Source organism: Oikopleura dioica, chromosome 2 (assembly GCF_907165135.1).
Source record: "Oikopleura dioica chromosome 2, OKI2018_I68_1.0, whole genome shotgun sequence".
Lineage (NCBI taxonomy): Eukaryota > Metazoa > Chordata > Appendicularia > Copelata > Oikopleuridae > Oikopleura > Oikopleura dioica.
Window position 1 is genome coordinate 5,825,751 of NC_137292.1, and position 12,942 is coordinate 5,838,692.

At 39.5% G+C, this 12,942-nt stretch overlaps 3 protein-coding genes and 2 long non-coding RNA genes across 5 annotated transcripts; 3 read left to right on the forward strand and 2 right to left on the reverse strand.

Annotated features, from left to right (window-relative positions):
• Window positions 1-6: 6 nt before the first annotated feature.
• LOC145699830 (uncharacterized) lies at window positions 7-2,242 on the reverse strand. The gene is made up of 7 exons (XM_081777086.1): window positions 1,991-2,242; window positions 1,715-1,947; window positions 1,586-1,673; window positions 1,200-1,542; window positions 939-1,153; window positions 669-897; window positions 7-620 (listed from the first exon to the last, which is right to left on the reverse strand). The coding sequence occupies exons 1-7, from the start codon at window positions 1,994-1,996 to the stop codon at window positions 271-273; spliced, it is 1,464 nt and encodes a 487-aa protein (XP_081633212.1). The 5' UTR covers window positions 1,997-2,242; the 3' UTR covers window positions 7-270.
• Window positions 2,243-4,252: 2,010 nt separating this feature from the next.
• LOC145699453 (uncharacterized) lies at window positions 4,253-4,655 on the reverse strand. The gene is made up of 2 exons (XR_014134021.1): window positions 4,497-4,655; window positions 4,253-4,335 (listed from the first exon to the last, which is right to left on the reverse strand). It is a non-coding gene; the product is annotated as an uncharacterized LOC145699453 (long non-coding RNA).
• A 221-nt stretch (window positions 4,656-4,876) lies between these two features.
• On the forward strand, window positions 4,877-5,165 carry LOC145697917 (uncharacterized). Its single transcript, XR_014133904.1, has 2 exons — window positions 4,877-5,013; window positions 5,057-5,165. It is a non-coding gene; the product is annotated as an uncharacterized LOC145697917 (long non-coding RNA).
• Window positions 5,166-6,908: 1,743 nt separating this feature from the next.
• LOC145699412 (uncharacterized) lies at window positions 6,909-7,841 on the forward strand. Its single transcript, XM_081776685.1, has 4 exons — window positions 6,909-7,022; window positions 7,065-7,296; window positions 7,342-7,549; window positions 7,591-7,841. The coding sequence occupies exons 1-4, from the start codon at window positions 6,958-6,960 to the stop codon at window positions 7,824-7,826; spliced, it is 741 nt and encodes a 246-aa protein (XP_081632811.1). The 5' UTR covers window positions 6,909-6,957; the 3' UTR covers window positions 7,827-7,841.
• Window positions 7,842-8,685: 844 nt separating this feature from the next.
• LOC145697918 (uncharacterized) lies at window positions 8,686-11,832 on the forward strand. Its single transcript, XM_081775126.1, has 10 exons — window positions 8,686-8,874; window positions 8,917-8,972; window positions 9,016-9,193; window positions 9,235-9,337; window positions 9,381-9,626; window positions 10,019-10,121; window positions 10,178-10,394; window positions 11,438-11,558; window positions 11,603-11,667; window positions 11,709-11,832. The coding sequence occupies exons 3-10, from the start codon at window positions 9,069-9,071 to the stop codon at window positions 11,830-11,832; spliced, it is 1,104 nt and encodes a 367-aa protein (XP_081631252.1). The 5' UTR covers window positions 8,686-8,874; window positions 8,917-8,972; window positions 9,016-9,068.
• The last annotated feature ends 1,110 nt before the right edge of the window (window positions 11,833-12,942 follow it).

Below are 12,942 nucleotides of genomic sequence, written 5' to 3' on the forward strand. Positions count from 1 at the left end.
TTATTTTAAATAATATATAAATTTATTCAGTTGCTTGGTTATTTACAGAATACAGAAAACATGAAGCGTGGTCTTGAATGAAGAGGGATGATTTTTGATGGTATAACTTGCTAGCGGTAGAATTCAATCTAATAGATAGTAAATGCTGATCTCGAAATAAGCGGAAAATACAGAAGTCATTACTGTAATATTGTACAAAATTTTACAGCGAACCTTGGTTTGAAACTTTGAAATAAATAAGTTGGTTAAAGCTGAATTAGTTACTGAATATTACTGATATTCGCCGAATAAGCGGGTGTATTTTGAACGGTAGGAGCTAAACTCGTAGCTGCGGATTTTGGGAAGATAGTTGAAATAGACTTGGATGGAAGAACAGTAGACCGTGTAGTACATGAGACAAGGGAGCACGGTCACTGCCCAGATGTTCGTCCCGATGTAGTAGTGCAGGTACTTGGCGATGTAGTTAAAAACGCCGCCGGGGTAGGACTCGGTCTGAAGAACGGACTCCCAAACTGTAGCACCTTCGATGAGTGGGAAGTCGTAGGAAGTGAAATCCATCAGGACGTAGCCGGCGATGCCGATCAGCATTGGAATTGAAGCGATTTGAAGAGCGATGTATACTTGAGTAAACATTGCTAATAACGTCAACTCCCCAATTCTTTATTTACCTGAGCGAAACTTTGACGGTTCATTTTTGCGCTTTCCCCAGAGATATCTCGAATAAGGAGCGAAGAGGACCGACTTCTGAAGAATGACGTGAAATTCCGTGACGCGAATTCGCCCTCTGCGAAGGTATTCCGTCGAGCAGTGGTACAAAATCGTCAACAGCATCATCATCAAGCAGTAAATCAGGATCGAGTACTCAACTGCTTCGTGGATTTCCGAATACGAGTCGCGCTAGAACTTTTGTTTCTTTGTCTCTATCGCTGTTTTTGTACCTTTAGGACGATTTGAGAAGACTTCTTGATGTCGTGAATCTCTTCTGAAACATTGTAAGAAACGAGATTGTACTGCTGGCAATCGCTGAAGATCGGGGGTTTGTAGCACTCTCTCTTTTCCGTGTCATTCATCGGCTGGGCGAATGCACCTACAGCTTCGTAGCCGTAAGTGTAAAGAGCGTTCATGAAGATGTCCTTGTCGTGGAAGTGCTCGTCTAGGAAGGTAAGCTTGGTTTTGGGGAGATTTTGTGTTGTTTCTACCTGCTAGCAAGCTGCGGAAAATCATCGGTATGAATAAAGAAGAAGACAAGACAATTGCAAATGCTCTGAAGCCAAGTTCCATGAGTCGATTCACTGCTTGGTGCAGTTGCGGAACCGGCCCGGGCCGAAACGCTCTTCCTTTGACCTTTGGAAAGACGAACAGACTCCAGGTAAAGTCAACAAAGTCGCAGGCCCACATACAACTCCACAGTAAAATCCAGATTCTCGTAATAAAGAGGTAGTCCATTGGCCAATAACTGAAGAACGTCAGGATCCAGCCGACGCCGCAAAGCACCCATTCCGGAACATTCAGGCTTGTCAGCCCATTTCGCTCCATACAAACCTGCAATTTTGTTTGAAAAAAGCCGAAAAGGAGGAAAAAGTACCTGTCTGATGGATTTTGTGAGAAAAAACTTGTTGGGAAGAGGAAATTGAAGCCAATCGGCCTGATGAGCCAGAGTCAAAAACAACGCGCTAGAATTCAAGTTAGACTTGCTTTCGGCCTTGAAAAGTACCTGCTGCCAAGGAGCATTGCATCTTCGGTCATCCAGTAAAGAGCTGAGTGTCTGGCCATGGCTTCCATTTCGATCATCAGCTTCCTTCCATAAAGCCCTTTATGACGTCGATTCTGCAGACCGTAGAATATGCATTTGGCGTGCGAGAAGAGCGTTTGAAGAGTCGAGTAAATGGGCCCAATTAAGAACAATAAGAAAGTCGTGATCGTCGGTTTTCTTTCTGTGTTGAGAAGCTGAAAGTTTCGAGTAGAAATTAAAGAAAGAAAGGCTTGATACCTGCATAGCAGATGAAGTGTAAAGAATGATGAACTCGATGACGACGAAGGCCCATCTAGACCATTTAATGTGCTCCACTAGACCGGTGGTAATGACGGAGAATCTCACGCAGGTCCTGCAAAAGCCGATTACGTCGCCGATGAGCTGCGCCACCGAGTAGTGGATCGTCGAGTGGCTGAGGCTGCTGGATCGCTCGGCTCCATTTCGCGGCGCTGGAATCGTCTCAGAATCGTCTTTTCCGAGATGACAAAAACAAAAAAATGATAAAAAATAAAACTCAGCAGAAAATTCCAAATGATCTTTTCTTTCAAATGAGCCTCAATAAAGCTCAAATTTATGAGAAGTTTCGTTCGTAAAAACAAATTTACGACTAAAAATTCTAGTTTTTCTTTGACTGATAATTTTTGTCATCAATTCCTTCTGAAGTTTGATCTTCAAGAAAGCCCGAGGTCTCGTCTTCTGGCATTTTAGATTCGGACTCATTTCGGGGCAAACTACTGCTACAGGTACTCACTGTCTCGACCGTCTCAATCGTCGCAATCTCCGAAGCCATCTCTCCCCCACCCCACCGAATTTTTCTCTCTTTTTGGAGTCAATCGCGTGCGTTTTTCCCTCCCATAAAATCGCCTGCGTGCATTATTATGCAAAGCAAATTTGTGAATCACTCATTAAATAACTCTTCTCTTTCCAACCAAAAAAAGTCTGAAGTTTTCGACCTTTTCTTGAAAGATTTTTTTTTTCTATTTTGAAAATCACTCCGCTTGGGAGCCCTTGGGGCCCCTCGAGGGGAAAATCGAAAATTTCTTTTTGCGAAAGTTTTTTTTCTCGACTTTCCGGTCGATTTGCTTTCACGCTAGTAGTGGTACTGCTGGCTGAGCAGGTGCACTACGAGATAGTAATCAGAAAAGAAGAGAAAGGGAAAGACGTAAATGTCACGTTTACGAGCAAGAACACAAGTTCAACTCAAGCCTTTCTGATTCTGATTCTGACGCTGTCTTGCGCAAATTTTACGGAAAAAAAGAGCGAAACAATCAAAGAACTCTCAAAGGAGACAGAACGTCTGTCTTTCTGCTGTGATTAAAAATGATGATCTTCTCAGTTAAAATTCTCCAACGATGATCGTGATTAATAAGCAATTTATGAACCGCATAATCATTTTTACGGCCATTTTCTCTGACGCAGTAATTTTTCTCCCGTACTCATTCCCTACCTATTTGATTAAATCTAGTCATCCTTTTTTTCCAACAAAAAAATCTCTATTTTCTTCAAACCTCCATTTTTCTCGCCTTGATTCTCAAGTTGAATCGCTAACCACATAATTTCCCGCCCATTATTCCATAATTTCCCCCTCTCTTACCTTGCTTTGCCTCCAGAATAGTTGGCGAAATTTTGCAAAAAATAATATTTTTCGAACTTTTTTTTTGTTCTCGTGAGTTTTGCCCTTTGCCTGATTGTTGCCCCTGATGGCCCTCTGGTCGTCGTCCCACTCGTTCACTTCGGCCCAGACTATCGATTAGGGTCAGCAGCACTGCGCCGCGCTGAGAATTTTCATCGCTCAATTACTTCTGTATTCAATGCCCTTAGAAAAAAGCCAAAAAAGGGGGATTCGGCAATTTACAGATTTCAGAAAGCGGCGGCCTTCTGAGATAATCTGACCGCGGTACTACTTTCTCTCTTTCGCGAACGCGTGATTGGCGATAATGCTGACTTGAGAATTATGCCTGAGAGGCAGGCTAGACCGCCGCGGTATTTTACGATATCCCTTTTTTAGAAGCGCAATCGTAAAAACGTAAATGACGCCATGTGTATTGTTTTGAGAGTACAACTCACTCGTGACCAAGTTTCTACTAGTAACTTCAGCTTACTATTCCATAATAGTCTGTTATTAATAGATGATCATAAAAATTGACACTTTCCTAAGATGAATAATTACGACAATAGAAAAGCGTCACCAGCGATGAAAAAACAGGAAATAGAAGCATCAATATTTGCTCTTCATAAGTTCTTCTCTCAGAAGATATAAAAAGAAGCTGACCCTTTTCCTGAGCGTTTTCTCCCTCTTTTCAGCATTTCTCTTTTTTCTTCTTCGTTGATTTCCTATTTTCTGTTTGAAGCTTGAAGCTTGAAGACTGAGCTGTAAAGTTTTTATGCAGCCAAGTTTGAGCAAATTTGAAATTCACGCCGGCTGCATTTTCATTTCTTTTTCTTTCTTCTTTCTTGATTGAAAATCACTGGAGAAAAAAACTTAATTCAAGGGCCCCTTTTTCTTTCTCTCTTTTCTTCGAATATTGGCACGTAGTTTATCGATTGATCAGCCCTTCTTTTTGCATCTTAATTCGCACGGACTCTGAAAACGAAGAAATCATCGAATGACTCGCTCTCGCTTGGCAAACAGACAGTAATTTTATGAAGCCGCTCGCTCTCTCTTTTTCCGCGGAATTGAGCAATTATTGTTGATATTCAGGGCAAATTGGAGGGAAAAACCATCATTCGAGCTATTTTTTACCTTTTTTTTATCGATTCACAAGACAATTTTTCTTAAAAAAAACAGCTGTTTTCTTTATTTTCTCTCTCAGGAAACACTCAGAATTCGTTCAATTACAAAAGACGATTGTCGGCGACGAAATGTAACGGTTTATGTCTCTTCGTTTTTACGATCTTTCGATTTCGCGAGCTTGAAGGAAAAAAAGCTCAGAATTTCGCGCTTTGAGTATTTTTACGTACCGCGCCGCGGAAATGCCTCGAGTTGATGACCTTTTGGGATCCTTTTGTCCTTAATCTTATTCAAAAGAAAAGCTTTTTAATGGCGCGACTGTTTTAAAATTTAAATGGAAGTTTGCTTATTTTCTCTAGAAAACTATTTTTCAAGGCGTTTTCCAGCATTTCTCAATAAAATAAAATAGAGAAATGATCTGGCTTTTGCTCCTAGGCTTAGTTGAGTCAGTAGTTTTTAATGAAAAGAAGGTGTTTGATCAGGACTTCTACGGTGGAATCTGGCTCAACCAGGAATATGAATATTTGAGGTAAAGTGAATAAAGAGTGTTTCTGGTTTCAAAAACTTGCTAGATTCGAGGATGTTTCCAGCTACGGAGGATTGTACAGGAAAAAGTACAACTTGGACAAGGATAAACTCAACGCCAAAGACGTATGGAATGAAGGGCTCGGCAACCTGTGAAGAAAAACTCAGTCAGGGTCTATTAAGTTTGAAGGTAAGGCAGGGACACTTGTAGCAAAAAGAGGCGTCTGATTTTCAGTAAATTTTGTTTATTTGACTGAGAGTAAGTTTATGCACAGAAACATTCAGCGACAGGGAATATTATCGGCCGGAAAAAAATGCCCGAGTGATTGTTGATGACTTTTGCCGAGGATATTTTTTCGCTATCCCATTCCAGTTTTTCGACGGCGTTACTAAGTTTAATAATTTTTGTTGATTCTTAAAGATAACATACGGTTCTTTGCTGCCGCTTACAAGATAAATCGTATTTCCGATTCGCGCTGCGGAAGAGAACCGATGCTTAAGTTAAATTTATATGGCTGAATTTAATAAAAGTCTTACAAATTCGTTGAGCTGGCCAACCACGGTCCATTTTGAGTCGCGAAATAAATAAACATCTTTTGAATCTTCTCGGTCATCAGAGTAATAACCTCCAAGGAGAAGAAATCCGTCGTAAACTCCAATGCAGGAGTGAAAGGAAATTGCTCTACAAATCATTATTTTAAGATATTTAAATCAAATTACTTTGGAAAATCTGGTAATTCTATCCAAGAACCTCCGTCGAATTTCTCCACTTTCTTGTAACCGTCAGAAAGGGAGGAGCCGATTCCAACTGGTTGGTCGAAGTAGAGCGCCAAGCATGAACTTCTGTGCGAGTATTTCGTCGCCGGTTTTATTGACACCGCGCTGCCGTCGAATTCTTCGCAGTTTTTGTATTCATCATAGGAAAAACAAATTAATGCTAAAAATTTTAATATTTTTTGAACATTTCGACTTGTCCTTTACCTGATTGTTGATCCGCCGCCGTGACTGTAGCAGAGCTATAGTAATACCAATTGTTGAGCTTCACATCTAATTCCTCGATTTCGCAGCCGTTTATCATCGAAATCTATTTTTCCAGGGAGTAAAAATATTTATAAGCTGACACTTACTCTGAATTCATAATCTTGGTATCCGCTAAAAATGTAGACTTTTCCGCGAATCAAAGCAGAAATCGAATGGTAAAGATAGTGATATGTGTGACTTGAAGGAGGCATTTTGATTGTCCGAGAACTCTTGCTTCCGTCTGGTTTGACAACGTAGCTCAGAATCTCTGTTTGAGATTCATAACCAGAAAGAACCATCAATGAGCGACTGTTTTTGAGTTCTTCGATCTCTTTTTGAAGCCGGAGAACATCTATGTTAAATTTTTAAATGTTGTTAAACAAAATTTGCACTGGCAGTGTTCAGATCATAAGCTTTACCTGAAGCTTCCGCATCGGTAGAATTGTCCTGCGAGTCTGAACGAGTACCCATTTTCGAAAGAATCAAAGGCGTAACGATTCCGTGGATGGTCAGAAGAGCCACTGCAATCTTCAAAATCAGCGAAAGACCTTTTAGTTTATTCATGCACGATTTTTCTCCTTTTTCTCCTTCTCTTCTCCTTTCTTTTCTGCTTGGTTGTTAACTTGATTGCTGACGTTGACTACGACATTCAAGGGAACAGATGAAGCATCTTCTGAACTCTCTTCCTTTTTAAAACTTCCCTTCATTTCAAGAATTTTTTACGAGTTTATTTGGCTGTTAATCGTTTAACGTGACTCGGCTTTGAGATTTTCAATTTGTGATTGCAGAGTAAACATTCAGAGTATTCAATCAAATTTCATTTTTGAGTCTTTTGTTGAAAATTTCAGAATATGAGTAATTTTTCGTTCAGAATATTTCTGAAATTCAGACCCTGACTCATGTTTTCTGCACAGGTTTTCGAGCCCAGATGGAATGCTTTCGAGCCAATTCACTGCAAAGGAGTAATTGTCAGCAAACACTTTTTCGTCACCAGTAGGTTTCGCTCTTCGAAGCGAGTATTGATGTTCTTTTTAGTCCGAGAATGCTACGACCAAAAGAAAATTTCCAAAAACGAAATTGCGGCTGGAGAAGTTTTCGTCCGATACGGCGCATTTTCCCAAAATTCGATGGCCGATTCGAGATCGTGGACGAGATTCGAATTCAGTACTACCACGTCGTTTTGAAGGCGCGCGGCGATTTTATTCTCGGCGAGTATTCCAAGCCCGCGAAGATGATGTCCTGGCCAGAAGTCGAGAAAAATATTTATGTAATTCGAATTGCTCGTTTTTATGGTTGAAATCGTCTGCTTCAGAAACGTCAAGGAAACAAGTCGCATAAAGACAAAGATCGCTGCGTGATAATCGGTCCGAAAATGAACCCGACTAATCCAGATGCTCATTTCAATGTGATCAAATGGAGCATTTGGTCAAACAAGAAGCATCTCGAGGGGTTCAGAGGCCACGAAGGCGTCTGGTGGGCCAAGCCCAAGGGCCAGAAGCCTTATTCTCCCGAAGAATCAGGTTCAAAAGAGAATCAATTAGCAATTCATTCCTTTTTTTAGATCTTGGGGCGCCGGCGTTTTGCTGGAATTTCGAGAAACACGAATGGCAGGTTTTCGGCTTCGTCCTCCAGCAACTGCCAAGAAACGACGAGAATTTTGGAATTCTAGAGCGAATCGTAATCGAGTTCTATCAAATCAGAGAAGAGAGAATTGAAATGTACGAACATAACAAGCCAATTTGGGAGAAAATCAACCAGAACATGATTGGAAGAAAAGAACTGAGAAATGAGCTTTGAAAAAATGAACTTTCTGCCAAGAAATAAAGAAATTTCAAAAATCAAAAATTTGATTCGACGAAATCGAAGAAGCGATTTGTCGGCGCTGCAAAAAAGCGCGCCGATTAGTGTCCATTATTTTCGAGAAGTGGCAAGTCTTGGGCCAAACTTCCGAAAAGGTTGCCGAGCCAAGGGATGAAAAATGATCTCAATTTCAAGAAAGAAAAAGATTAAAATATAGCTTGATAGTCACGTGAACCCTTTAGTTACTGGCATTAATTATACTAATAATGAATATTATTAATAATTTACTGAGACTCTCAGACTCTCAGACTGAAAGGCACGTCTTTACTCAGAAGGTGACTCACGGCTTTTTTACCATTGGCTCCGAAGGACAGAGTTTTTCAAAAGAGAAATGATCGTTTTTCTTGTATTTTTTGCGAAATTGATTTCAGCAGTAAATGAACGGGTTGATCTTGAGGAGCATTCAAATGGCCTAGAAAGCAGGGCGGTCTAATTTGCATTCTTGTAAATAGTCTTTTTTCCGAAGACTATTCATTTATTCTTATAACATTAATCTCGACGCGAGATTAGTCTGTTTGAATAAAAAAGATTAATTCGGGAAATTTTCGAAATAGTTCCGAGATTATTTCAAATAATCTTGAAACGCGCGCTGTGATTGGTGGACCAATGGCCGACGGCGCGAGAGAAAAATGAAACTCAAACATGCTTGGAGCGCAGCTTGAAATTTTGTCCGCGCCGCCTCGCACTGCTCACAGCTCGCCAGCGCCACCCAAATTTTTCCCCCGAGCCACGCGACCCTCGCTAAAAAGATTAATCTCGAAACTAGTCCAGTCTTGACTAATCTCAGAATTTTTTTCCAAAGAAGATTAATCTCGCAAATTTTCGAGATTATTTACAAGAATGCAAATTAGACCGCCCTGCTAGAAAGCGAAAACGAGCATTTGAAAGCTGAAATTGAAGCTCTTTATCTAAAATCCGAGAATCTCTCTGAAAATCTGGCGAGCTTGAAAATTGAGAATGAAAGACTTTCGAACGAGGAAAAACGGTAATTTCCATCATTTAAATTTCATTTTCAAAATGGATTCAGACTCAAAACGAGAAATTACAACTTATGGAAGAAGCTTCAGGGTCAAGCTCAAAAAGGTTTATTTTGGGAAGATTTTTTCTCGAGTTTGAATGAATTTAGATGAGGAAGTAATAAGATTGAAAAGAGAGAATGCCAACTTGATCGCTGCGAACATGGAGCTTAAAAGATCGAGAACGGATCAAAAACAGGCTGCTTTGAAGGAAATCAACGAAGATTTAGAAAAAGCGAAAAGGGAGAAGGGCGAGATTCAGGAAAAATTGGATATCGAGAAGATTAGGTGAGCAGTCGGTCTCTTTTTGACTTGATTTATCTTTTAAGAAATGCTGATCTTCAAAGCGAAATCGAGCAATGCAAAAGCGAAGAGGAACATTTGAAAGATGAAATCAAGGAGGAGAAGGCGCGGTGTTCTAGGGCTACTCAGGTTTGATTGAAAATTGAAGCTTGGTTTTTATAAGATTCGCTAGGATTTGAAAAATGATCTCGAGCGAGAAGACCTCGAAAATCAAGAGAAGAACTCGTTGATGGTGCTTTCTTACCAATCAAAAACAGAGTTTCTGAGCTACGTTCTCAAGCCAGACGGAAGCGAGAGTTCCCGCACAATCAAGATGCCTTCTTCAAGTCATGAATATCACTACCTTTACTGGTCGATTTCTGCTTTGGTTCGCGGAAAAGTCTACGTTATTGGTGGATACGGAGAATATAAATTTAGAGTAAGTGTCAGCTTATACAGTTGACTCGCACAATTTGGACCCGCACAATTCGGCCCTTTTTCCGAATTTTGCGAAAATTAATGAAACTCGCTCAACAAGCCATCTTTGTGAATTTCTGTTAAATTTGCTTGCTCAAACGTAAAAAATGCTATTTCTTACCTTTTTTTCTGATAAACACGTAGAATTTACGGGGATAATTGACGAAAAAAGTGATATTTTAACATTTTAGGGCTCTAAAATTGATCTTTTTTAAAGTAACAGCAAATTAATTCGAATTTCGGACCCGCACAATTCGGCCCTTTTTCGAGAAATCTGCCTGACAAAATGGTCAAAATTTTGTGCGAGAAATTGTGCGAGTAAACTATAAATATTTTTATTCCTTGAAAAAATAGATTGCGATGATCAACGACTGCGAAATCGAAGAATTAGATGCGAAACTCGGCAATTCGTATTCCTTGAGCTCTGCTGCTGTAACGGCGGCGGATCAACAATCAGGTAAAGGAAACGTCAAAATGTTAAAAAAATGAAGTCCCTTTTTTTCCTATTTTTAGCATTGATTTGTTTTCCTTATGAAAAATACAAAAAATGCGAAGAATTCGACGGCAGCGTTGTTTCAACAAAACCGGCGACGAAATACTCGCACGAAGATTCATGCTTGGCGCTCTACCACGACCACGCAGTCGCAGTCGGCTCCTACCGTTCTGACGGCCGCAAAAAAGTGGAGAAATTCGACGGCGATTCTTGGACAGAATTACCAGATTTTCCAAAGTAATTTGATTTATATCTTTTCGGGTTGACTTCGTTAATAGATCATATGATTTTGTATCGAACGTTTTCGTTTATTGGATAAACTTCATCAGGATACTAAACTTAAGATGAACGAAAAAGAAACAGAGGAAAAAGAATACTTTTATGTTGAGAGAGCAGTGTGAAATTGCTAACTGACGAAAACAGAAAAACAAGATCAAAAAATGGCTGTTTTTAGTCGAGCGCCAAGGTGGCCCAAAAGTAACACCTTCTTTTTGCCTAGTCGTTAGTTGGAAAACCATACGACTCGAAAGAGCCTTAGGCAAATTTCTCAAAAGAGTCCCTGAAAAATACGATTTGTGTGATCTCATTTATTCCTGGAAATGTGACTGTAAAGCGCAATACATTGGTCAGTCCAAACGAAGAGCTGGTATTCGTTGGACTGAACATGTTAATTCTAACAACCAGAATAAAAATGCGTCTTCTTCCATCTTCAAACATTTTTCCACTTGCAAGACCTTTCAAAAAAGCTATGAAACTTACATTAGTGAGCCAAGCACAAAAAATCTCACCAGTCAATACAAGACTAAAATCGCCCAATCGAAACTTGCTCTAGAGTCCTTTCACTCTAAAAATCCTCCGAAAATTCGATACAAATTTTCAAAAAATGACTATGCTTTAAAATACTTTGATGTTCTGCAAACTAATCTAACTAATGAGAGTCAAAGGAGAAGCGCTGAACAATTTCTTATTTTACTGCATCGACCTTCCCTAAATGAACAATCTGATTTCAAACAGTTCAAAACTTTTTAATTTAGTCGAGCACTGTTTTGGGCCACCTTGGCGCTCGACTAAAAACAGCCATTTTTTGATCTTGTTTTTCTGTTTTCGTCAGTTAGCAATTTCACACTGCTCTCTCAACATAAAAGTATTCTTTTTCCTCTGTTTCTTTTTCGTTCATCTTAAGTTTAGTATCCTGATGAAGTTTATCCAATAAACGAAAACGTTCGATACAAAATCATATGATCTAATTTGATTTAAATATTTTTAATTATGATTTGTAGAAAAATTTACTTTCATTCCTGCATTGGAGTTTACGACGGATTTCTTGTCCTCGAATACTCAAAAGATGTTTATTTACTACGCGACTCCAAATGGACCGTGGTTGGCCAGCTCAATGAATTTGTAAAACTTTTATTAAAGTCAGTCATCGTAAAATTTAACTTTAGCATTCGTTCTCTTCCGCAGCGCGAATCGGAAATACGATTTATCTTGTTAGCGGCAACTCAAAACCGTATGTTGTTTTAAAGAATCAACCCAAATTATTGAACTAAGTTATGCCGTGGAAAAACTGGAATGGGATGGAGAACAAATTGCCTCGGCAGAAGTCATCAACAATCACTCGAGCACATTTATTCGTCCGATCATATTCCCTGTTGATGAATTTTACTGTACCTAAATCTATAAAATCAAAATTAATAAACCAAAGAAAAATCATCGCAATTTTCGCTAAATTGCTACTTTCTCAAACTAAAATCAAGGAAGACATTTTCTCCTCAATTTCAAAAAAGAAAAAATTCCAAATCGATCAAAAATTTTCGAAAGAAATTCGTTTGAAAAAGTTGTTATTTATAAGATGTTTATTTGTTCCTTGTTTTAGCAGTTTATTATGTTGTTGGTGGTTGCGTGTTACAAAATAGTAGTTTCAAGTCCGTTTCGGGTCGCTATTTACAGATCATTTTTAAAAATAAAATAAAGTCATTTTTCCTAAAACGGCGAGTTGCTATTGCTGTACAGGCGAAAGACGCAAATAGAAAAGTCGAAATCGAGAAATCGTCAAATTTGAAATTTGAAAACAAAAATAACTCGTCTCGGGAGTCGAAACGAATTGAAATACAGAAGAGTTGAACTTGAGGTGATGCTACGGTAGATTGTATCGAGCGAAAGGAAACGCGCGCCGCCTCCTCTGCGCTCGTTTGCATAGATGGGTTAAGCTGCTTAACCCTCCAGGACCAGGGCTCAAAGCGGCGCTCTCCTTGGTCTAGAATTCGTTGTTTAAGTAGAAGGAAGGAACTGCATCAGGAAGTTACTGATCGAAGTTGGACTGTCGGGCCAGAATTCGTTTTATTATTATTATTATTAATCAATTATTATTATTAGCGTGTTAGTGATCAAAAAGGCAGTTACTGGCTGCAAAAGAGGTAATGTCAGCTGTACAATCAGAGTATGCGTAGGTGTGTGTGAGCGGGCTTGGACTCTCTTTTTTTGCTAAATAAATAGACCAACCGGTTGGTTGGGCGGTTTAGGCACACACAGCTGCGAAAATGAATCGAAATGCTATTTCCAAATTTGGCACGAATCAAAATCAAACGTTTTCAGACCCCCTTCTTTCTCCAAGCCTTCCAAGCAGATACAGTGGGCAATCGTCCATCCGAACCCGAAGACGAGTCCTAAGACTGGAGCCAAAGCAGTTGACTGTCTGAAAGACAGATTTTCTAGTGGACAACGATGATTCGACTAAATCGCCAGAACTCTACAGTCGAGAGAATATTTTTTTTGCAGAATGAGT